This window comes from Astatotilapia calliptera, chromosome 11 (assembly GCF_964374335.1).
Source record: "Astatotilapia calliptera chromosome 11, fAstCal68.1, whole genome shotgun sequence".
Classification (NCBI taxonomy): Eukaryota; Metazoa; Chordata; class Actinopteri; order Cichliformes; family Cichlidae; genus Astatotilapia; species Astatotilapia calliptera.
The window spans coordinates 4,511,677-4,534,704 of NC_137432.1; the positions used below are offsets into that span (position 1 = coordinate 4,511,677).

At 40.6% G+C, this 23,028-nt stretch overlaps 1 protein-coding gene across 9 annotated transcripts in view; it reads left to right on the forward strand.

The window, feature by feature from the left end:
- adgrb1a (adhesion G protein-coupled receptor B1a) overlaps positions 1–23,028 on the forward strand; it is a 207,871-nt gene that overhangs the window by 88,668 nt on the left and 96,175 nt on the right. For 6 of the 9 annotated variants that reach the window (XM_080307750.1, XM_026184575.2, XM_026184580.2 and 3 more), the window contains exons 3-13: positions 9,196–9,354; positions 10,054–10,158; positions 12,217–12,384; positions 12,770–12,934; positions 13,713–13,877; positions 14,701–14,865; positions 14,993–15,094; positions 15,207–15,313; positions 15,546–15,740; positions 17,830–17,898; positions 19,156–19,264. In XM_080307750.1, the coding sequence (XP_080163876.1) occupies positions 9,196–9,354; positions 10,054–10,158; positions 12,217–12,384; positions 12,770–12,934; positions 13,713–13,877; positions 14,701–14,865; positions 14,993–15,094; positions 15,207–15,313; positions 15,546–15,740; positions 17,830–17,898; positions 19,156–19,264 (1,509 nt within the window). The remainder of the gene's footprint in view (positions 1–9,195; positions 9,355–10,053; positions 10,159–12,216; positions 12,385–12,769; positions 12,935–13,712; positions 13,878–14,700; positions 14,866–14,992; positions 15,095–15,206; positions 15,314–15,545; positions 15,741–17,829; positions 17,899–19,155; positions 19,265–23,028) is intronic. The other 3 variants (XM_026184584.2, XM_080307746.1, XM_080307749.1) reach the window with 2 other exon arrangements.

Consider the following 23,028-nt stretch of genomic DNA (forward strand, 5'->3'; position numbering starts at 1 on the left):
TATTTGTTCACAATAAACCCAAAATGATTCAGGAGAGTAGCTGAAGGTTATTATGTTTCACAAGGCTGGCTTTAGTCCCCCAAAAAGAAGGACTTTGAGAAAAAAAGTGAGCGTTTGGTTCTCGTGTATATCTACTCTTTGTTCAGCAGGGACACATACCAGATGTCTAAATACCCAAGCTCTGTCAGCTTTATTTCTTTCATTTAGCAACTAATAACAAAGATTTTTTAGCACAATTAAAAGCCAAAAATCATCTATTAGAAAAGGTTTGGGAAGCGTTAGGGAGCGTATCAATGAAGCCTTCAAGTGCACTTGTAGTTTTTAGTTAAATATGTATATTTTCCTAATCCTGTGTGGTTTGTTGGTCACCTGGTAGATCAATCATTGAGTCAGTACTCTTGTTGGATTTGGTGTAAATGTACCGGCAAATAAAAATGAAAAAATAATGACTTTGACAGGGAACTTATTTAGGGGGATCAAATAGCAAGGTCAGGGAACAGAATTTCAGGGAGCTACGAGGTGCTCATATGAATTTTATATGAGGTCAGAGGTTTGCTCCAGTGTAAAAAGAACTTGGAGACACAAATAAAGGTTAATAGATTGTCTCCTGAGATGATCTATCAAAAAAAATAACAAATATGTAGTTTTATTCTTTAAAAACCAAAGCTCAAGGTTGCTATAACGGCAGGAATTGATGCATTTACTGGGGAGTGTTTTGAGACACAGATTAATGCACAGTGAAGTGCAGTGTGGCTTACACAATACTGTGGAGCTCTGTGACACAGAGAAATAAGATTATGTATCGGGATTTGGTATATATGCAGTACTTGTTAGTAGATAAATTCATTGTTGCTTTGGCTCCTTTGATTACTTTTGTTGGCGATAAGAAAACTACAGAATGTTATCCTTGAGTAGGACAGCATGCTGTATGAATCAGGCTCACTCTGTATCTCACTTTTTATTCCTCTTTGAATTCTGTTTTCTTCATTACTCCTTTTTCTTTCCTTACTTCAAATATGACATGTTGTCTCAGGCGTTCATGCGATAACAGCCCTAGATGACGGCAACATCTCGTTGTCATGGTAATGACATTCCCCTTCTGGTGACTGGACTGGCACTAACACACAATGGCAGCTCTCTTAGTCTAGCCTTCTTTTTTTTGCAGCATTTGCCACCTACTTTACACAGAAGTGCACTAAAAACCTCCACAGAACACACTTAAACTGATTACATGTCATCACATGAAAGGGGTCAGCCGAACCCAACAGAGAGCATTACGTGTTCAAGTGGACAAAATGCCATGTTAGCTCGTCCTGTGGAATGTCATCAAGTGTCATGATTTGAGGTGTCTGTTCTGCCATTTCCTGTTATACCGTGTAATCCCTGCTTTAATAGGTTACCATCACATTTTTAGCTAACCTGTGTCCTGTGAGTTAATTACTCAGCCCAGGATAAACACTCCTCTGTTCCACACAAACCCTTTAGCCATTTTCTGCAATTCTGTGCTTTGGTCATTTTCTAGCATTTTCTATTCCTGTTTGGGATGTCTTTGAATATTGTTATTTTGTTGTGTTCCTAGTCTAGTTCTTGTGACCTTTTGCCCTTTTTTGAACCTTGCTGGAATCACCTTTAGCTCATTGCACTACAGATTTACACACTGGAGCTGGTCCCTGGTAAAGTGTGTCCTGTGTTTGGGTCCTAATCACTCTGAAGTTATTACACAAAAACATCAGTATCTGATTGTGCTCATGTGCTCAGTCAAGTTTATGTATTTTTATTCCTTCTTTTTCTAAGGCCTTTAATGTTTCTGCTCTTGTTAAAGTGCACATACACTTATGACTATATGTATCCAGAACTGCTGTTTAGTTACCTAAGTAGTCGTAGTAGTAGTATTCTGTTAAATTTATTAACCGGATGGAGAGTTTCTAATGGTCCACTGGACCATTTCTGAATTAACTCATTTAAGACTTTAGTCAGTTTAAATGGAGAAAAGCCTTTGAGCTAGTTTGGGCAGATCTGGAGCTACACACAAAAATGCTTCACTCTCCTCACATCATGTTACCAAACACCCCCTTCCAATTTGGAGTCCTATTTATGCTTTAAATTTTCCATCACTTCTTCTGACATATTAATGTCATGGTTGACCTGCATTGCTCCACGCTGTCTCAACCCCTCCACCACCCGAGCATCCACCTGTAGCCTTCAGGGATGTTTACTCATCACACCCCAGTTTCTGTATATATCATATTTACAGAGTGATGAGCTTGAAGCTAAAAAGCAAACTAACTTCATTTTTCTGCTCTAATAAAACGTGAATTGTGTGACTTTATCATTGCTTGACAAACAAACTCATTCCAAAGCAGTGCAGCTTTCCAAAAGTAGTTAAGAAAACGTATGATACATAAGAATCATAAAGACAGCAACTTTTAACCCAACTCTTTATTTATAAACTATAAATAATAGAATGAAAATGACGTGCTATTTGTGTAGACTTGGCAATTTAAAGAAAAGCTGCATTAGTTATGTACTATCATTCATGTATAAGGTACAAACACACAAAGTGCTTGTGAACAATGGTAATAGATATAAGCTGTGACATGCCCTGAAGTAAGAGTACAGTCAAATTTCTTTTGCTGTCTCCACAGATAAATGGAAAATCCAAATGAATGGGTAACTGTACATCCAGTTTTCACCTTCTTCTTCTTTTTTTTTTATCAACGGTCTTTGTAGTTATCATCAAATGTTCAAGACAATAGTGTACCTCCTGTGCAGACTATAACAGCAGTGCCTTAGTGGATGCTGCCCCAGTGACAAGCAGTTGTAGTTCTCATTGAAAAAAAAAAATTCTGAAAAGCTGTTTCAGCTGTTTTAAACCGAGGATAACGTATCTCTCATTTTCTGTGCTTTATGGAGTAAGCACATTCTTACTCCAGAGACACGTGTGGTATGGATCTATAAGATCTTATTTCTAATTCTATCTATGCATTAAATATCCTAAATTGTTTTTCATCCTTCACACAACCCCATATCACGTAGATGCAGATCATTTTGTCCCCAGTACTCAGATACATCCCAGTATGAGTTAAAATCTTCTCTTTTTCCTTTCTATTGAGAATCACCTTTGTGTCACATTACACTTTGTGTTCTTCAAGATGAATCCCTCTAAGTGGTTAAGTTCTGGTCTGGTGTCACCAGTCATATTTGTTTATTTATGAGGAACCCCATTAGCTTCCACAACAGTGGTTGCTAGTCTTCCTGGGGCCCAAACCATCAAATACCACCAAATAAAACGTTACACAATGAGTTGGATGCAAATTGTCCACATAATTTGGCTCTTAGATCCACAATAAGGTTTTACAATTCTGAAAATGTAAACATGTGAATATTAAAAATTATATAAAAAAGCAAAAAACCCCAAAACAAAACACTCAAACAAAATACACAATTTCCATTACAAGTGACATTACCCTCTACAATTTTTACAAATAAATTAAAAACTGCCTAAATAGGCATATTGATGTGGGTATCAAAAATGCAGTCTCCACACGGTGTCTTATTTTGGAAATTGACTGAGTGCTGTGTGCATTCCTGGTCTGATTTCCTGGCTAGCTAATCTGCTCCATGCAGGTTGTCACAGCAACCTCAAAGACTCTAAGCAAAGCAGCACTTGTGGGATTGCTTCTTAAATGAGCTGAGGCATGTCATGTGGAGTCCAGATCACTGCTTTAAGTGGCTATGCTCAGTTTCTTTCAGTTTGCCTTGCAGTTTGTCATTGTGGCTCATATACATGAATTAATGTTTACCATAGTAACAGAATGGTAGCCCTGCTTGTAATGTGTATTATTTCATGTGTCACACAACTCCCACTCAAATAACCTGAAGGGGGGTAAATGTAGCATGTTAACATGCACAGAAGAATCAGCATGTTGGCTCAGGGAGTTGGAATGGTTTTATTACTGATTGGCTGCACTCCAAATCTTAGGACATGGTCCTCAGCAGGAAAAGGGTGGAGTGCCCACTTCAGGTCAGGGATGAGTTCCTGCCCAAAGTGGAGGAGTTCAAGTACCTCTGTGTCTTGTTCATGAGTGATGGGAGAACGGAGCAGGAGATCGACAGATGGACTGGTGCTGCAGCTGCAGTGATGCAGTTGCTGTACCGGTCCATCGTGGTGAAGAGAGAGCTGAGTGTAAAAGTGAAACTCTCAATTTACCGGTCGATCTACGTCCCTACTCTCACCTATGGTCACAAGCTGTGGGTAGTGACTGAAAGAACAAGATCATCGATGCAAGCGGTGAAAATGGGCTTCATCCGAAGGGTGGCTGGCCTCTCCCTTAGAGATAGGGTGAGAAGTGCAGCCATCCGGGAGGGGCTCAGAGTAGAGCCGCTGCTCCTCCACGTTGAAAGGAGTCAGTTGAGTTGGTTCGGTCATTTGACAAGGGCACCTCCTGGGTGAGGTGTTCCGGGCATGTCCCACTGGGTTAAGGCCCTGGGGCCGACCCAGGAATTACTTGCTGGCCTGGTAACACTTTGGTGTTCCCCCGGACAAGCTGGAGGAGGTGACTGGGGAGAGGGAGGCTGCACTGAGTTGAGTTGAGATGTTTTAAGTTGTGTTCCAGTACATACTGTGAACTGCACTGAACTGGTTATCCACTGAATGAGTGCAGTCACATGATCAAATCCAGTTTCACAGCCATAAGTGAACACTTGGACCCCACCAGGTCAGTCTGCTGACAGCAAACAGATATTGACTGTGATCGCTGGTGCTGCTAATTTCATCTCTGAAGGGAAAGGAAATCATTTACACTTTTTTCACTGCAATTTGTCTCCTTCAATCCATAAAGTTTGACTCATAACACTGTCATGGTGAGATGACACACAGCTGTAGAGGAATCGAGGTGTGTGTGCATGTGTGTGTGTATATTTGACTCTTTCGACTGAATCAAGCGCTCTCCACAGTGCCCTCCCTCATTCAGGGCCTCACCCTAAAGGAAACTGATTTGCAAGTAATTAAAAACGTGTGTGTCTGGATGTTGGCCAACTTCATGTTCTATTCATGCAGATTAATACATATTTGCCATCGCCTGAGGGGGCTGAAAGGCATCTGTCTGTGACGTTAAACATTTATGAGCATGCAGGACACACACAGTGAGAGAAAGAGAGACAGAGATATTCTGACAGTGCTCTGCCTGCTCCTCCTCAGATCAGCACACATCTTAATGGAGCACATTAAATCAGAATGGCCAAACAGGGAATTTCAGAGTGACAATGGCATTCATCATATCTCTGTTTTAGAGGAAAAAATCTCCCCTCAGATCCTCCTTAGCTGCTAGATATCATCAGTCTGATGCAGGTTACTTTTTTGTGTGCTAAATTGTGTTTTTTAATGCTGTGGCCCCTTTTGGATAAACCAGATCCTTCATGTGTATATGGATAGTTTGGTAACTAATTCTTGGACATCAGACCCTTGACAGATGGTGACAGTGACTCTTATTTCCATTGCACTGTGGTCTAATGATGGAGGACGTGTATCTACACCTGCCTGCTATATGTTCTCCCCATATGTCTGATGAATGCCAAGGCACAGTGTCCAAAAGAGATCCACACAGACTTGCAGTGCAGGAGTGCTTCAGGCAGGCAAAACTTTGCCCAAACGTGTGTGTCCTGTACGACATAGCCTTGTCAACACATATCGTCTGCAGTGGCCGGTCCAGGCTTCTTTTGTGTAATGTAAAATCCTAACCTGTATCAGTCATACTTTGTTCCTATTGGCTCACTCTCTAGTTTTATGTTCACTTCATGACTAAATTGCCGTCTCTGTCTTCAGGATTTTTCCAGTGTGACTTTTTGTGGACGTGCTACTCAATACTGGACTGCACTTGGACTTTGAAATTAACCTTCTTGCCCACTCAAGAGTTTGCCTACCTGTTATTCATGCAACTCATTATTCATGTAAAGCTCAAACTCTTGTGCCTGGGTCCATCCACCTTGAGTTCACTATGACAAATGAACTTCTCAAACTAGCAACATGGACTTTATGTAGAAGAGAGCAAGGTCTGATCCTCTGCTTTACCTCCTAACCTTTGTTTCCCTTCAACTCACCTTACAGTTGAGATAAAAAACTAAAAAACAAATTGAGACCTGGGGAGATCTTCACAAAAGATTATTTTGCCTGTCACCTTTGTGAACATGGCTTATGAAACTTGGACCCTGGAACTTTCTAGGGAGGATTGTTTTTCAGTTGGCTGTCCAACTTGGTGTGCTGCAATATCCTGAAGATGCTTGGACGTCAGTAGTTTATGTGTTTTGTGCATTCGTATCCCAGGATGTCAGTTAATGTTGTTTTGTCAGATGTCGCCTGTATCTCCCTATATCAGACAAAATGATGGCCCTGTTTGGTGCCTTCAAGAGCCTTTCAACTTTAGGTACAAAACTTGGTTAGATCTGGGGAATGGTTGTTGTTTCAGTAAAATCTGCTCCTTCACAATAGTAGCAGTAATAGCAGTTTTGTCTCTATACATTTTTTTTCCTTTAAGCACCATTAAAATAAGGAAAAGCCAACCGAGCCAGAGAATGGATGGCTACATTCTTTGTTCAAGAAACATCAGGTTTGCTGTTATTTTTAATATAAAGAAGAGAGGAAGTGAGTGCTCTGTTTACACCTTCATTATACTCCTACCTAGAGGCCTAGTAGTGATTTTATCTGTTCTCAACAACCTACAGTGCTGCTCATATTACACATACAAATATATAGATAAATGAAAGAACACTGTCAGCTGTTTCAGTATTAATTAATAACATTTATTGTTCTTGCTGTGAGTTGAAGGGAAACAAAGGTTAGGAGGTAAAGCAGAGGATCAGACCTTGCTCTCTTCTACATAAAGTCCATGTTGCTAGTTTGAGAAGTTCATTTGTCATAGTGAACTCAAGGTGGATGGACCCAGGCACAAGAGTTTGAGCTTTACATGAATAATGAGTTACATGAATAACAGGTAGGCAAACTCTTGAGTGGGCAAGAAGGTTAATTTCAAAGTCCAAGTGCAGTCCAGTATTGAGTAGCACGTCCACAAAAAGTCACACTGGAAAAATCCTGAAGACAGAGACGGCAATTTAGTCATGAAGTGAACATAAAACTAGAGAGTGAAGCTTAACATTACAACTGCAACTTAACAATCTGGCGAAGGTAGATGGAAGAAACCACTGTGATGAAAGATGACAATCCTGATCACTGTCACTCCTTCTAGCAACCGAACCAAATACTTTCCTAGGGGCTAGGCTAGAGGTTACAGGAATCTATCTAACAGCAGGCAAAACAGCAGGTTCTTTCAGATATTTCACATTAATCCCTAATTGTTAATCAATCAATGATAGAAAAACCTTTGCTCTGCTCCAGAATCAATTAGAGCCTGCAGGGCTTGCATGTTTTGACCAAAACAAACGTTTGCTAGTAACTGTAAACTTGGTGGGGGATTTGCCTTAGCTCTGCCTGTCGGTACAGCTACAGTTTCTGATGGGTGTGCTCTTTTTTGTTTGACTGGTCAAGTTGCAACAAAGTGAACGGTCTTTACAACTACTGCTCCCTGGAAAGGGGAAAATTTCTTGGGGACCAAGCATCCTGCAAAGGAGGTGGTGAAGGCTTCAGTAGAAGTTGTGGTTGGAGGTTGATGTGAAGTATTGTCAGCAGCTGGAGGTTGCAGAAGAGCTCTGATTTGGGCAATGGGCTTTTGGAACGTCCTGAAATATATTCTTTTTGCATTGGATATAGTTCTTGTTTATGTCAGCTAAGCATTATTCCCTGGTTAGTGCTAGCATTTTGAACTGTTGTTGTGTCTGCAGAACCTTAGCCTGTCAGAACCTGTCTGTGAAGGTTCTCAGTCATCCAGGTTATTGTAGTCTAAGGAGCTTGGAAAGAAAAGTGTCTGCACTTCTTTAAGTGGCTTGAAAAGCAGCTTGAGGTAGTAATACAAAGGATAACTATTCTGACAGGTAATCACTGTTGCAACTCTATGAACTCTTAAGTATTAGAAATAGACAGAATTTTAGAAATTACTTTAAAAGCTAAAGGTTATAGTAACCACCTTAACACTGTGTAGAAATGTAACAAGGTTAATTGCTGATTCTAACAGCGCCCGTCTCGATCCTAGCTCATTTTCACGTGTTTTGATGTCATTTTATATTATGTTTCGTGTTTAAGTCCTTTTTGGTAGTCTTAAGTTGATTCTCTAGTGTCTAGGTTGTTCCTGTTTAGATTTGGATTATTTAGGATTCCCCCTTGTGTCTTTGCCCTCTGTGTCGTCCTCTGTGAGGCTCTGATTATATTTATTGTGAGTTCTTGTGTTTCCCTTGTGTTTCATTTGGTGTTCCCTGCCTGTCATGATATCAGTGCTTCCCCAGTCATGTCTCTGTCTATCTGCAACTCTCTGTGTGTTCCCATTACTTCCTGTTTTACTTTGGTAGTCTCCTGTCTGTGTGCACCTTGTTTTGCTTTGTTTCTCTTATTTTGAAGGTATCTTGTCTCGTGTGTTATGTTTAGCTTTGCGTCCTCTGTCTCGTTGTGTGTAATCTGCCCCAGTTGTGTTCCCCATGACTTTCCTGTTCTCTCGTCATTCCCTGTGTATTTAAACCTTTTTCTTTTCTTCTGTCCAGCATTGCGATCTTCCTCATACCTGTCTGTGTGTTCTGTCTGCCAAGCCTATTTTGTATCTTCAAGTTTAGTAGATTTTTTTCCTAGTGTTCAGCATTAAAGCTGCTTTTTGAGTTACTTTTCACATCCTGGACTCTGCATTTGGTCCTCCATTCCTGCCTGCCACGCACAGTTTATGACAGAAAAATTCAAAAATTCAAAATTCTACATACATGCAAACCTTGTCATCATAGTATGCTTGACTGACCTAACTCTTGGAATGTAGGCTTCCCAGTATGAGGTAGGGCTGTGTTAGCATCATTATGGCATACATTTTGCATCTGTTTTTATTTGTCATTTTTTTAAGATTGGAGATGTTCAGCTCCAAGCTGTGTTTCTTCCTACACACTATATGCCTTGGCAGCTCTTCAAAACTGAAGCTTTGCACAGAGGATTGTAGGATTTGAAGATCACTCTCCATTAGATGAGCTCAAAAACACATGGCATTACAAGTGAAAAACACTGCTGCTAAGTTAACACACAGTAAGTAACCACTACTGTCTGTGTGTCTCCAGGTGGCTGGAGTGTGTGGGGCCAATGGGCACAGTGCAGCAGCGAGTGTGGTGGAGGGATCCAAACCCGGATTCGGACCTGTCGGTCACCTCCGGAGGAGTCGTACCTGTGTGAGGGCATAGTGGAGGAGGGCCGGCCCTGCAACTCGCAGTCCTGCACTGGTAAGCTCCTTATTCTTCGTGTTCATTTTTCTATGTCTGTCAGTGAGGGTGCTTTAAGCTCTGTGGGTAAATACAAGTATGTGGTGTGTCCAAACTGTGCTTTTACAACTACTTTTTCTTTACCTTTCCTTTCTTAACATCTTGTTCATGTGCTTATGTATCCATTCTCTGTAAGTCAGAGTTGTGACTTAAAGAGTGCATGTTGGAAAGGGGACTTTGATCGATGAAAAATAAGAATGACATGGTCAGGTTTTTAGGCAGTATGTCAACATCATTAGCCCACAAATGACTAAAGGGACATGAAAACAACATCAGAGTTCTGTTTTATTGAAGCCATTTACCAAGAGCTGCAATGTTTCACTGGTTAGAGCTTTCTTTATTTGTACAGAACTGGCGGTGCATGACTGACAGCTAAAAAATCAGATTACACTCATTACTGTTGATGTTATTGCATGTCTTTTCTATTTAGTTATGCCATCACAAGGAACATTATACAACAGCTGACAATATAAAGAGACTACTGCGCACACACACAGCACACTAACACAGACAGCACAACACAAGTCCCAAGTTTGGCTGATGCTGTTCTGGGTGACCAATCACGTCACGGTTGTGTCCCAAATATAAGGCATTAATGAAGGAGCTCTGGTTGCTAACCCCCGCCCCTCCTTCCCCCGGCCTTGCCTCACCCCCCTTTAGGCAAAGGTCGCCATCTCTCTCGCAGCCAATCGCTTCGCTCGGTGGACAGCCGCAAGCGTGATGACGCAGACAAGCCCCGCAGTGGACAGCAGAGTTCTCAGACAGGTAAGACAACGGGACGCAGAGGGATCCCATGCATCAGTCACTGCGGCAGCTTGGGTGATAGCAGCATATCACACAAAAAACATGACACCCACAATAGAGAGAGTTGCATTCACTTACAGCACATCTATCAAAATCTCCCACAGTAGTGCCTCGTCCGCAATGGACTAATTCCAACATGGACCCTGCCTGAACATGGTAAAATTGTATTTTTGTGAAATTATGGCAGGACATGGTCCCCTGTCTGTAAAACAACACATCAAATGAAGTCTTCCTTCTAAGTGATACTCCACCCAAAAGTTCAACAAATTTGGATCTTATTCATGCTTTATTTGTGAGGAAGACAAATTTCATTTCTGTCCTTAACCCTTTCATGCACGAATTATGACAACCTCAATCAGGATTTTTTTTCTTAAGTATTTTTATTCATCTTTAGGCATGAAAAAAAGATTTTTGAACTTCATTTTTTTTTAAACATGTACTTTTCAAAAAGTTTTGTACATGTCCACTTAGGTGGACAACATACGTTTTGACTTGTGAATTTGACAAACGAATGAACAATATACGCTGTGTGTTGTGTTTATGTGCAAGTATACCATCAACACTGACACAAATACAAGAAAACAGCCTTTGAATAGCTGTCCACTGTAGTGACCACTATGCGTGAAAGGGTTAAAATATAGAGCTGGAGAGTAGCCTAGCTGAGCAGTGTTGGATAGAGTTCCATGTAAAAATAGCAGGTTGCATTACAAGATTATTGCCATTTACAAGCCCATCTGTTATGTTATGGTTTACATTTTCCTCCTGGTGTAATGACTTTATTTCATTGGATAGTCAGTTTTCATTTCTTCCTCCCACACAATGGGGCAACAGCGAACAAGGAAACACTGTAACATATTTATTTACTATATATTAAAAAATAATATATTTAATTGGTTGCTTATTTGAACATTCAACTAAATCGCATTATTACAATGCGTAATCCTACTTTGTCATAGTTATACACCCACCACTGTAGCATAGCTTATAAAATTAGAAGTCAGTGGCAGACACACAGTATTTAATTACTATGGTGGAAGTATTTCCCCACGAATTCCAAACATACACGGTGACATTAATATGATATTGTAACCACAAACCTTCAGAAGGTTCCTGCACTCCTGGAAGCTGCTCTGGAACATAACTACATAACAAATGTTTAGATTTAACTGGATCTCAACTCTCACTGCTAAACTGGGCTAATCACCTCCAGAGTCCACCTGTGGCTGGGGTTGTTGAACCCTGACCAAGCTGTCACAGGGCAAAAGACATGGCACACCCTGGACCACAGCTATTGGTCTTTGGAAAACAAGACAACATACAAAGCCACTGAGATCTGTTGAAGATACGGGGGTAAAATTTACAGCAAAGATAGGTTTTGAGTGGAGTATTACTTTTATTTGCTAATTGATTCCCTACTTCCTGTTTACTTCTTTCCCTGCTTCCCACCTGAGACTGCCCACTTTTCCCTTATTGGTAAAGTGACCCACTGAAGAGGCAGTCGTGGGCAGTGAAAAAATCGCTGACATATCCAGAGTCATGGGCATTAATTTCCACTGGAAGTCGATGCCAAGGATATGACATCAGAAACTCAGCGAAGGAAAAGACCAGCAGCAGACCAAAAGCTGGGGCCCATTTCAGGGGCTGTCTCCACTGAAGGACAACATTTGGGAACTTGTGTAGAGCCTTAGAAATTTAACTTGGACAGGAAAATTTCACTTTCTTGTCTCTATTCTGTAGTGGATTTGAAGACTGACTAGGCACCATTATCTTTGTCTGCTAAAGAAAGGACATTTATCAACACCTTTGGAACAGATTCATATACTAGTCAGGAAAAATTACGCCTTTAATGGAGGCAGCCCTTAAATGCAGCACAGCGAGAATGTACCCTTTATCAGAGCACAACCCTTCCTCTTTTGGCCACAGAGGCTAGATCCTGCATGATAATTAGTTATGGTCCTGTCCTTTCCTTTCGCTCCTCTTTTTTCCCCTATCCTCCTTTACCCATCCCTTCCTCCTCAGTAGACTCAGCTTCAGGTGAGGAGTGGTCATCGTGGAGTGTGTGTTCTGCCACATGTGGGGAGGGCTGGCAGAGTCGCACTCGTTTCTGTGTGTCCTCCTCCTACAGCACCCAGTGTAGTGGGCCACTGAGAGAGCAGAGACCTTGCAACAACTCTGCTGTTTGTCCAGGTAAGCTCCCACCCCCCACCCCAAAATCCCTCCTGCTGCCTCCCTGTGCTCACCCAGCCCTCTCCAGGACCCTGCCTCACCCTTACGAGACCCACATGATTCAGCGCCACAGTTGCAGCAAGTCTGTGGCCTATGGGACAATGTACACCTCACTTCACAAGCATGACTGGGTTTGCGGTTTTAGAGATTTTAGGATATTCTCACACTCTCATACAACCAGAGCAGACATACTGGGAGACTCCTAAACTTTGAAAGTACAGTGACCACATTGAATTAGCACAGATTATCCCAGATAACTGCCCACGGTTCACTGTGGCAGTGAAGGTATTGTGTTGTCTTGGTGTTTGTCTGTCTATAAATCATACGCTAGCTGCTCTGATTGCAGTGCACGGAGCGTGGGACGAATGGTCACCATGGAGTCTGTGTTCATCTACCTGTGGCCGAGGTTACAGGTCTCGAACACGAACCTGCACCCCTCCGCAGTTTGGGGGAGATCCATGTGAAGGGCCAGAGAAACAGACCAAATTCTGCAATATAGCAGTCTGTCCGGGTAAGGACCTCAGATGTGATTTGATTTCTGAAGATTTTCATGGTAATGTTAATAATGATTTAGGCCACTTATTAGATTATTTAACATCATGCCAAACCCCCACCCACTTGCACTTATGTACAGTGGGGCATAAAACATACAAATTTAACAATCACTCCCACCTCACACAGCAGTAAGCCAAGTGTGGGGAGGTGAAGAATAAGAAGAATTCAGGTTATCTTTATTCCTTAAGCAAAAAATGTAGTTGCTGTATCTGCATGTTTGTGAGTGTGAACATGACATTATCTTACATGTGCACAAAGGTCTGACTGTTTCAAAAGTCTGCAACTATGAACGCTACTGGGCATGCTGTTTTAGAGTTCTGAGCACAACCCTGGAAACACAAAACTAGTTTACCTAAAACATACTTAACCTGTACTTTGTCTGTTCAAGCAGCTATAAGATGCTCCAGTAGAAAAAATCATGTTAATGTGAAAAGTCTGCTCAAGAATTGGAACGGTACAACTCTATTTATGGTAAATGGCCTGTATTTATATAGCGCTTTACTAGTCCCTAAGAACCCCAAAGCACTTTACATATCCAGTCATCCACCCATTCACACACACATTCACACACTGGTGATGGCAAGCTACATTGTAGCCACAGCCACCCTGGGGCGCACTGACAGAGGCGATTATAAAATGTGTTTGTTGTATTTTGAGTGTTATAGTATTTCAAACAGATAGCGTTCTCTTTTGTTCTGTTTTCTTGTTGCTGTGGTGACCTTGGCCTCTCTCAGTGGATGGCGTCTGGAATGAGTGGTCCAGCTGGAGCTCCTGCTCTGCCTCCTGTTCTAATGGAACCATGCAGAGAACCAGGGAGTGTAATGGCCCCTCATATGGGGGTGCTGAGTGCAGAGGCGAGTGGCTGGAGACTGTCGACTGCTTCCTTGGAGAGTGTCCAGGTAAGAGAGCCAGATGCTAAGTTGAAGAAAGATAGTTACTTAACTCCACATTTACTACAAATTACACAGACCTTCAGATTACTAGCATTGCATTTTATAGTATTTCGTAATGACCTAAATTCAGAATATTTAATTTCCTTTTCTCACTTCTTTAATAAAATTTGGGTTTTTTTTATTGGAGAGCTTATTTTCAACTCCATGTTTTTATTATGAGGCTATACTAGGTTATCATTGTGACAGAAGAACAACAGCATGAGTGAAAGTAAAGATTGACAAGACAGCAGTGTGACCTGCTGTGATGTACAGTTTGGAGATGGTAGAACTAACAAAAATACATGAGGATAAGCTGGAAGTGGCAGAGTTGAAGAAACCCAGATTTGTATTGGGAGTGATCCAGATGCACAGGGTTAGAGTGAGGACATCAGAGATACAGCTCAGGTTAAGTGCTTTTGAGACATAATTGGTGAAGCAAGGCTGAGATTGTTTGGACATGTGGAGAGAAGGGATAGTGTATATAAAAGATGTTGAATATGGAGCTCCCAGGCAAGAGGAAGACCACTGAGAAGATTCATGGATGTAGTGAAAGAGGACCTGCAGAGGGATTAGTGGGAAAGATGAGGATGCTAGGGACAGGGCGAGATGGAGGTGGACAATCCACCATGGCGATCTCTTTTTCAGCCAACTGTGCTGAATGAGATTTCATAAATATAAAAACAGAACATTGTGGTCCGCATAATGGTTAAATTCACTTCATTGATAGCAAATGTGTAAAATTTACATGTTCCTGTTGTATTTCATTATCATTATTCACTCATTCTCTTAGTGGATGGCAAGTGGCAGACCTGGTCCTTGTGGTCGGGTTGTTCTAAAACCTGCGGAGGGGGGAGTCAGCAGAGAAACCGGATTTGTTATGGGCCCTTTTTTGGAGGGCAGCCTTGTCCTGGAGAGCGGGAAGAGGTCCGCAGCTGTAACAAAAAGAGATGCCCAGGTCAGTGGGTGGGCGCAGTTTGCTCCACTACATCAAAGACTGAAAAGTGCACTACTTAGACAGTCTACCTCCTGGTTATGTGATTAATACAATTGCATGACACACTTTGATGTTTCTCTGGTAACAGAACCACATGAAATATGTGGAGAAGACAACTACTCTAATGTTGTGTGGAAGATGACTCCAGCTGGAGATACAGCAGCAGTACGCTGTCCTCCCAATGCCATGGGTGAGCTCTTCCTGCATGTAGAAAGATTACATTTGCATGTCCTGTAAAAGCATGATGTAACAAGGGCTCACCAAATAATTGAAGGTTAATCCTCATGTGTTTCCCCATACAGGGCTTATCCTTCGCCGCTGCACCCTGGATGAGGAGGGCATTGCCTACTGGGAGAATCCCACTTATATGAAGTGCATTTCTAATGACTATCGCAGTATACAGACTTTAGTGAGTCTAAATAACTTGCAAAAGATGCATATGAAGATATTGCAATGTTTTAGCTGTGTCTGGGTAAAAATGTATGACACATGGCATACATGTTAATTCTTTTTTTTCATTAAGTCTAAGTTACATTGAACTGTTATTATGCTGTGTTATCACTTTTGAAAAAAAGACATGGATACTGCTCCTGTGTTGACCACTAACTGTGAAAACTAACAGAAGCCACTTTCTCTGCTAGACTCGGGAGCATCTGTCCAAAGCGCAGCGTGGCCTTGTGGGAGATGGAGTATCAGAAGTAATGACAAAGCTGAGGGAAATATCCAGTGATGGAACCAGCTATAGTGGTGATTTGCTGGCCATTGTAGATGTGCTGAAGAACATGACAGAGATCTTCAGGAGGACATATTACAGCCCCAGCAATGAGGACACGAGGGTGAGCTGGTACACGGTTTTACCACTGTGCTGCAGCGTGTAATACAGTGTGAAAGTGTCTTCTTCCCTTACAGGTAATCTCTTAAGATCCAAAAGGTCACTGGCAACCCATGTAGGGTTAGAGCTAGGATTTTTGTCTTGTTGTCTAACTCTTTTGTGCCTCCTTCTCTAACACCAACCTGTCACGGCTCCTCCCTGAGCCTGGCTCTGCTGGAGGTTTCTTCCTGTTAAATGGGAGTTTTTCCTTCCCATTGTCGCCAAAGTGCTTGCTCATAAAGGGTCATATGACTTTTGTGTTTTTCTCTCTATGTATTGTAAGGGTCTACCTTACAATATAAAGCGCCTTGAGATGACTGTTGTTGTGATTTGGCGCTGTATAAATAAAATCGAATTGAATTGAATATTCATTTTATAGAGTTTTTGCCCTTTTAGAATACCCAAATAAAAATGTATTAAACAGAAAAAAAAACCTACAATGGCTACATATAATGCGAAACACTGGTTGGAAACTGTGGATTGAGCAGGTTGGTAATTACAAACAACCTCTTGGCTGGAGGATAGCCATGTCCCTGCAAAATGACTTGGGCAACTAAGGCAACCTTGTTTTCATGCAGGAGTATAAACAGAATAGAACCAGCAGAGTTAAGTCCACTAATCCAAAGAGACGTGGTTGCTTTCAGACTTGCATGCAGACTGACTGCAATACACTGGCAATCTGTCTATCTTTCTAAGTTAGACAGCAGTTATTTGCACACCATTTGAGTTACACCATGATGTTTTTTGGACACAGGTTACCTCCCACCCTGTGCAATCTCCCTGCGATTAAAATTTGTTGCCCAGTGGTTGATTGTGTTGATGATGGCTGCAACTACTTGAAATGAATGCAAAAAATAAAAAATAAATCTGAGCAATCACCGGCTAACGAGTCATAATACAAAAAATCCAGTCCTAACCTAGACCCTAGACAGGTCGCTGGTGGCCTGGTAGAGGTGAAAGACACAGGATGACAAATTTATACATGTTGATATTCAGTTGATGCCTTCTGCTCTCCAGCTGGGAAAGGCTGTGTTCCTATACCCACCTAACAATGTAAATTGACTGTTTCTTATATAGAACCTATGTTTTATACTACAAATGTATAGAATAAGAGGAATAAAAAAGATGGATGAATGGATATTCTATTTCAACGTGCAATCTAGGCTACAAAGTTCAGTTCAGTTCATTTTTATTTCAAACATATACATTCACCAATATTTCATAAAATCATTCCATGCAGTTGTTTGAAAAGGAGTAGGCAGAAGTATATACTTATTTAGCCCTACCCCCTCAGGTTTACATCCTCATCATCTAAATTTGAACAACAAAAACGTATACAATGCCTTCAACTTTGAACATAACATTACAAAAAATATTTTCTCATATTCAACTAAAACTATATTTAGATTTGCTAATTTACAGAAGAAAATAAAAATCACTTTGACTGCTGTCTTGGGTTAATTGCATTTTCTTCATTCTTACTTATTTAAAATTTCTTTTTTGAGTTTTATTTTAAACTGGTTAATATCACTACTGACCTTTTATTTCTTCTTTTAACTCATTCCAGAATTTAGCTCCTGCTATTGAAATAGACATCCTTTTCAATGTTGTTCTTACTCTTTGTTTTTTTTTATTCTGCTTCCCTCTAAAATTATACCTCCCTTCTCTTTCTAAGATTTCGATTGGGAGCATCCCTTTCCTTGCCTTATATATTATTTGCACTGTTTTAAACTTCACCAGATCCTGGAATTTTATAGTTTGTGTCTTAATAAAAAGCACACGTTAGTAAAAGTATATTGTAAAATATGCAGTTAAATTTTTTTGCTGTATTTACTTCTTACTGATGAAGTTGCAAATCCTATTTTGTCCTTTGTGAGATTTTAAAGATCCTCTAGTCTCTCCTTGTCTGAATAGCAACAAACTTATAATTTCTGGCTAAAAACTGTCCAAATATTTGTCCCTCAGATTCTGCTACATAACCAAGTTGGCAGCCACTAAGAAGGGTCTAGAAGGATTTCAAAAAACTGAATGCAAATCATTTTTTTCCTTTCCAGAACTTTGTGCAATCAGTCAGCAATCTGTTGATGGAAGAAAACAAGGAGAGATGGGAGGAAGCACAACTGGTTAGTATCAGCCTCTCTTTCTAAAATAGGACCTGTCCTTGTCTGTAATTGCAGCTCCTTTTGAACTTTGTGAGCAATAATAACTTCAACAATCAAGGAGAAATCCTGATGGCAGCAGAGATGACAAAGACACAGGTGGACAAACAGCCCACCTGTGTCTTTACAGACAGAGGAGAAGTGAAAGGGGAATGCGAGAATTGCTGAAAGACAGAAATAACTACAGATAATGACGCAAACACCCACTCATCCATCTGCTGCACTTATTCACTCTGTGCCTCCAACAAGCTGTCCAGCATCCGCCTGTTCTCAGGAATTTCAGCATGCAGACAGAGAAATAATGCTAAATAAAACAAGCTGCTCTACTCCAACTGCTTCAGATATCTTAAAATGGAAATGGCACACTCTGTGTTCCCCCAGCATGGTCTGAATACACGAAGGAGAGCGAGCATTAGCATTTCAACCACTTTACTATCGTTATTATCTTCAACATTGGGGAGTAGTGAATCACATCTGATTAAACTAAAAAAGATGCATTTTGCATTTTCATGCTGATAGTTCATTCATATTTGCACTTTTTAAAATAATTTTTGTGCCATTTAATACTACAAGCAATATGAGGTTCAGATTCTTTCATAATATTGAAGCCCCTCTTTGATCTAGGCTGTGGCGAAGGCACTCGCAAACGTTCAGACCTTTTGAGTTTGAACTGCTTTTGGCCTCTGACTAGCTTTACAGTAGCACAGCCATTTCTGTCAGCGGTGATTAACTCCAACCGTGGCAGCCCTGCTTAGAAATGTAAGGTTTCCTAACTTATTTTGCCATTTAAAAAAAATGTGATTTGATGTAATAGCAGATGTTGCATCACTGCAATGTATTTAATCAAAAAGTCAAGCTTTTAGCCTTGAGGCCTTTATCACAGCCATTTATTTCTCATCACCTGCATTCAGTAGAACCGTGTGCCGTCTTTTTCTTCAGTATTGAAAATAAGAACAAAACTGCAGTGTATTTCCTGTCATCAAAAAGAAAAAATGGTGATGTACAAATTGTAAATGTTCATGTTGGTTATAGTAGTGTGGGCTATAAGACATTGTGACACTGAACTGAAACAGGACGCTATGGCAATACTTGTCTCAAATTCCAGATTTCCTATAAAAGGCCTTTTGTGTGTCAAGTGCTCGAACAGCATTTCAGAACATTTGCCTCAAATCCATAATCCTTTTTCTTTTATTCTGCTCTCATGTGTCTCTGTTTTCTCAGCTGGGGCCAAACATCAAAGAGCTTTTCCGTCTGGTGGAGGACTTTGTGGATGTCATTGGCCTGAGGATGAAAGACATTCAAGACATGTGTGAAGTCTCCGATAACCTAGGTCAGTCTTATCTCCATCTAGAAGATCTCCACACCTCTCCCTTTTTATCAAAGAAATTCTCCTATCACACCTATATTCTCTGAAGATAAATCTTCATAAATGCAATAGCAACCACTAAAAGTGAGGACACAGGATGGCAGCCTGATGGTTAAAGACATTTCCTTTGGGTTCAGTCTAAAAAAAAGCTCCATCAACCAATGGCTATATGCCCTGTCAGATTTTAGCCCATATCAGTTTTTGATAGAGGCCAATAAGTAACAGGAAACTGCAGAGATAAAAGACATATTTCAGAAAATAAAGAACATTACTATGCTTTTTTTCTTTTTTGAAAAAAATGTCAATAATTTTTGATGCATTTGATTTTTCTGGCTCCTGACTGACAAGAACAAGGAGAACCTTTTTCCTCTGATAAAAGACAAGACACGGTATTATTTCTGCAGCCTATCCCTGGAATACACCTTCAAGCAAAAAGTCAAGCAGACGTGCTCAAATCTATACCACAATCTTCTCTGATAAGACAATAGTGCTAACCAGCCTGCAATGAATTTATTTTAACTAGTCTTTGTTAAGGAACATACACTATACTGCATGTACAGTAGAGTACAAAGAAGGCAGCACACATTCAAGCTGACCTGGACATTTGCATTGTCACATTCAGTTCCTCCTGGTAATGTCTGCAAAAGTTCAGCTCTACAGTGCATGTGTGAAAACAGCTATAGATAGAACTAACAGAAAATGAAGTAGTACATTAGGAATAAATTGGTAGCTATAGCTGGTATCCCCAGTGGTAAAGCTTTTTAAATGTCAAATATTAATTCAATTCACAAGCTATTTTATTTAATTGGATAGCTATGTACCTCCAGTTTTCAGTGATTTAAAATTGCACTTTTGTAAAACTGGGCTTATTACTTTCACTCGGGGGTGAAGGTTGGTGTTGGAAACAAAACACGTGAGACAGAGATGTCCTAGCCTTGCATCTTATGAAGCTTTAGTCCATCCATTTGTTCTCTTTCACTTATTCAATTCACAGTTTGCTGGAGCCTATCCCGCTACCATAGGCTGAAAGGTGGGGCACACCCTGGACAGGTTGCCAGTTTGTCACAAGGCCAACACAGAGACTTGACAACCGCTCACACCTACAGTGTCAATTTAGAATCACCAATAGAGCAAATGGTACAAGCGCACGCAGGCTTTCACAAGAAAACAGTCACACAGCGATAAAAAGAAACACAAAAAATGGCAAGAAGCGGTTGTATTATTAACCGCAATAGCCGGTCGCATGACAGCCACGGGAAGCCAGCTGTTTTTTTTTTTTTTATCAAATTCTGTCGTGGAAGAGAAATTGTTCGAGCCATGTTTCCAAAGTAACAAAGAGGCGACGGATGGCCTGGATTGCAGCCATTCGAAGACCAAATAACGTCCCAGAACACTCCAGCTCACACGTTAGTCTGCTCCAAGCATTTCCACAAAGGTAAGTCTTCTCTTGTAGTTATTACGTAATTTATCATAACACAATTGGCGCCGGTGTGTGTGGCTTGCCGTCTGTCTCTGTCAATTTGTTTTTGTTTGTTTTGTTTTTTACAATTTGTGCCACCCAAATCAACTCGCGACTGGTATATGAACGCTAAAAACTTTTGGATCTTTAATATTTTCTGACAAATCAGCAAGGACAAACAACAGGGTATCCCCTATCCCTGGCTGATGTTCCTGATGTTCCTTCTTACCTGCTACGCGGAGCACTTCCTCCTGCTCCAACGCATCGTCGCAGACGCCGCGGTAAACGTGCCGGTCGGCTAGTGAAGCTTAAAGCTTGCCTTACTTTTTCTCTAGCAGCTGCTCCAGTGGATTATAGTCTATTCCATCGCATCCCAAGGCATCTCCTGGATCATGTTGCTCCTTGTCTGGTTCCTGTCGTACGCTCGAGTGGACGTGAGCCTGCTCGCCGGTGTTTTTCACGTCTTGGGCGTTGTGGAATAAACTTTGTGAATTTGCGCCCATTAAGTTGGGCTTCACAGACAACTTCCGCCCAGACTCCAGCTCCAACGAGGATGGGTTTTAATAAATGCCGGGTCCATAGCAAGTAAAACATTTGTCTTAAATGATTTATTTTCTTCAAATGGATTGGATCTCCTTTTTGTGACTGAGACATGGATGAAAATGGGTGAGTCTAGCTTCATTTCTGAAATATTGCCCTCTGACTGCTCATTTTTAAATGCTCCAAGGATATCAGGTAGAGGAGGAGGAATATTGACAGTTTTTAAAAATAACTTTAATTGCAAACAACTCCATGTACCGGTTCCCCCTCCAGTTTTGAACTTTTGATAATTGAACTGGGACATTTCAACCGGTTGGGTGTGCAGTAATCTACCAACCACCGAAGTTTAACAAAGACTTTTTGAATGACTTTTCATGTTTCTTGGCTGACATTGTGCCTAAATATGATCGGATTTTAATAGTTGGTGATTTTAATATTCATGTCTGTTGCTCTGATGGACTGCTTGCTCAGGAGTTTTTAAATCTTATTCAATCTTTTAACTTTGTGCAGTTTGTACAAGGCCCTACACACCAGCAGGGGCACACTCTTGACCTGGTGTTATCGTGCGGTTTATCTGTTTTTAATTTGGAAATTGGGGATTCCGTGTTTTCTGATCACAAACCTGTTTTATTTGACATTTCTCTTGTGCATGAGTTTAAAGCTCGTGCTCCACCCAGGTGCTGTCGAATATTTAATTCTTCCACTGTTGCTCTCTTCTACGGAAGCGTAGAGCTGCCACCCAGGCAAAAGGAAAATAGAAGTATATCACGTTATAATGTGAAAAGTTTATTGTTCTAACAATATACTTTTCACGTTTGAACAACATAACATCACGTTATTACAATATACATAATTATCACGTTCGTACAATATAATTATCATATTGTACGAACGTAATCATATATTGTACAAATGTAAAAAAAAGGTACCATTAGAATAACATTTTTTATTGTAAGAATGTAAAACGCGTTGCGTTCGGGAACCCAAATCCATGGTAGATGTGGAGAGCTCACGCTCTTCAGAACTGGCACTTAACTTTCAATGCCCTGCTTTCAACATAGACACAAACACTGATAGCCCACTTCTGAGATTTCTTCGGAATCGTGGTGTACCTGAGGACTGTCTCTTATGAATGCTACAAGAACGCGTAAGTGCTCTCTCAAGGGGGAAATTTGTAAAACTCGCTTTTTACGAAGTTACAGCATCTAAAAATGTGACATATTGCTAAGTTAGCAACCACAGCGCTTTTCGCTTCTCTCGCTTTGACTGCGTGAGGACGTAACGGTAGGCTGCATTGGTGTGGCTCTATATGGAATCGAGAATGTAAAACAAATTAACCCACTGTATAACCCTGGGTCGTTGTTATGACCACGGTTATTAATTGTTACTAATTAACCCTATGCAGATTCCAGGTTTCTTAAATATATCACTATATTATGTGATGCACAATGTTTCCTTGTTTATATAAAACAAATGAATTAAACTGTGCTTATATTGATATTTGGCTTCAATTTAAAAAAACAATGAGTTAAACCCTTTGTGCACTGTGCAACTGAAAGATACGTGAATACTAATTTACTTTTTCAAAAGTGGGCATTGTATATACTGTAATATTTCTATTAATGACATGTTAGAGAATCTGATTAATGTTGCTGGCATAAAGAGAGGAAAAGAATAAATGCTAAATATCGATGGCTGCCACTAAAATAATAATAGACAATTATCAAAA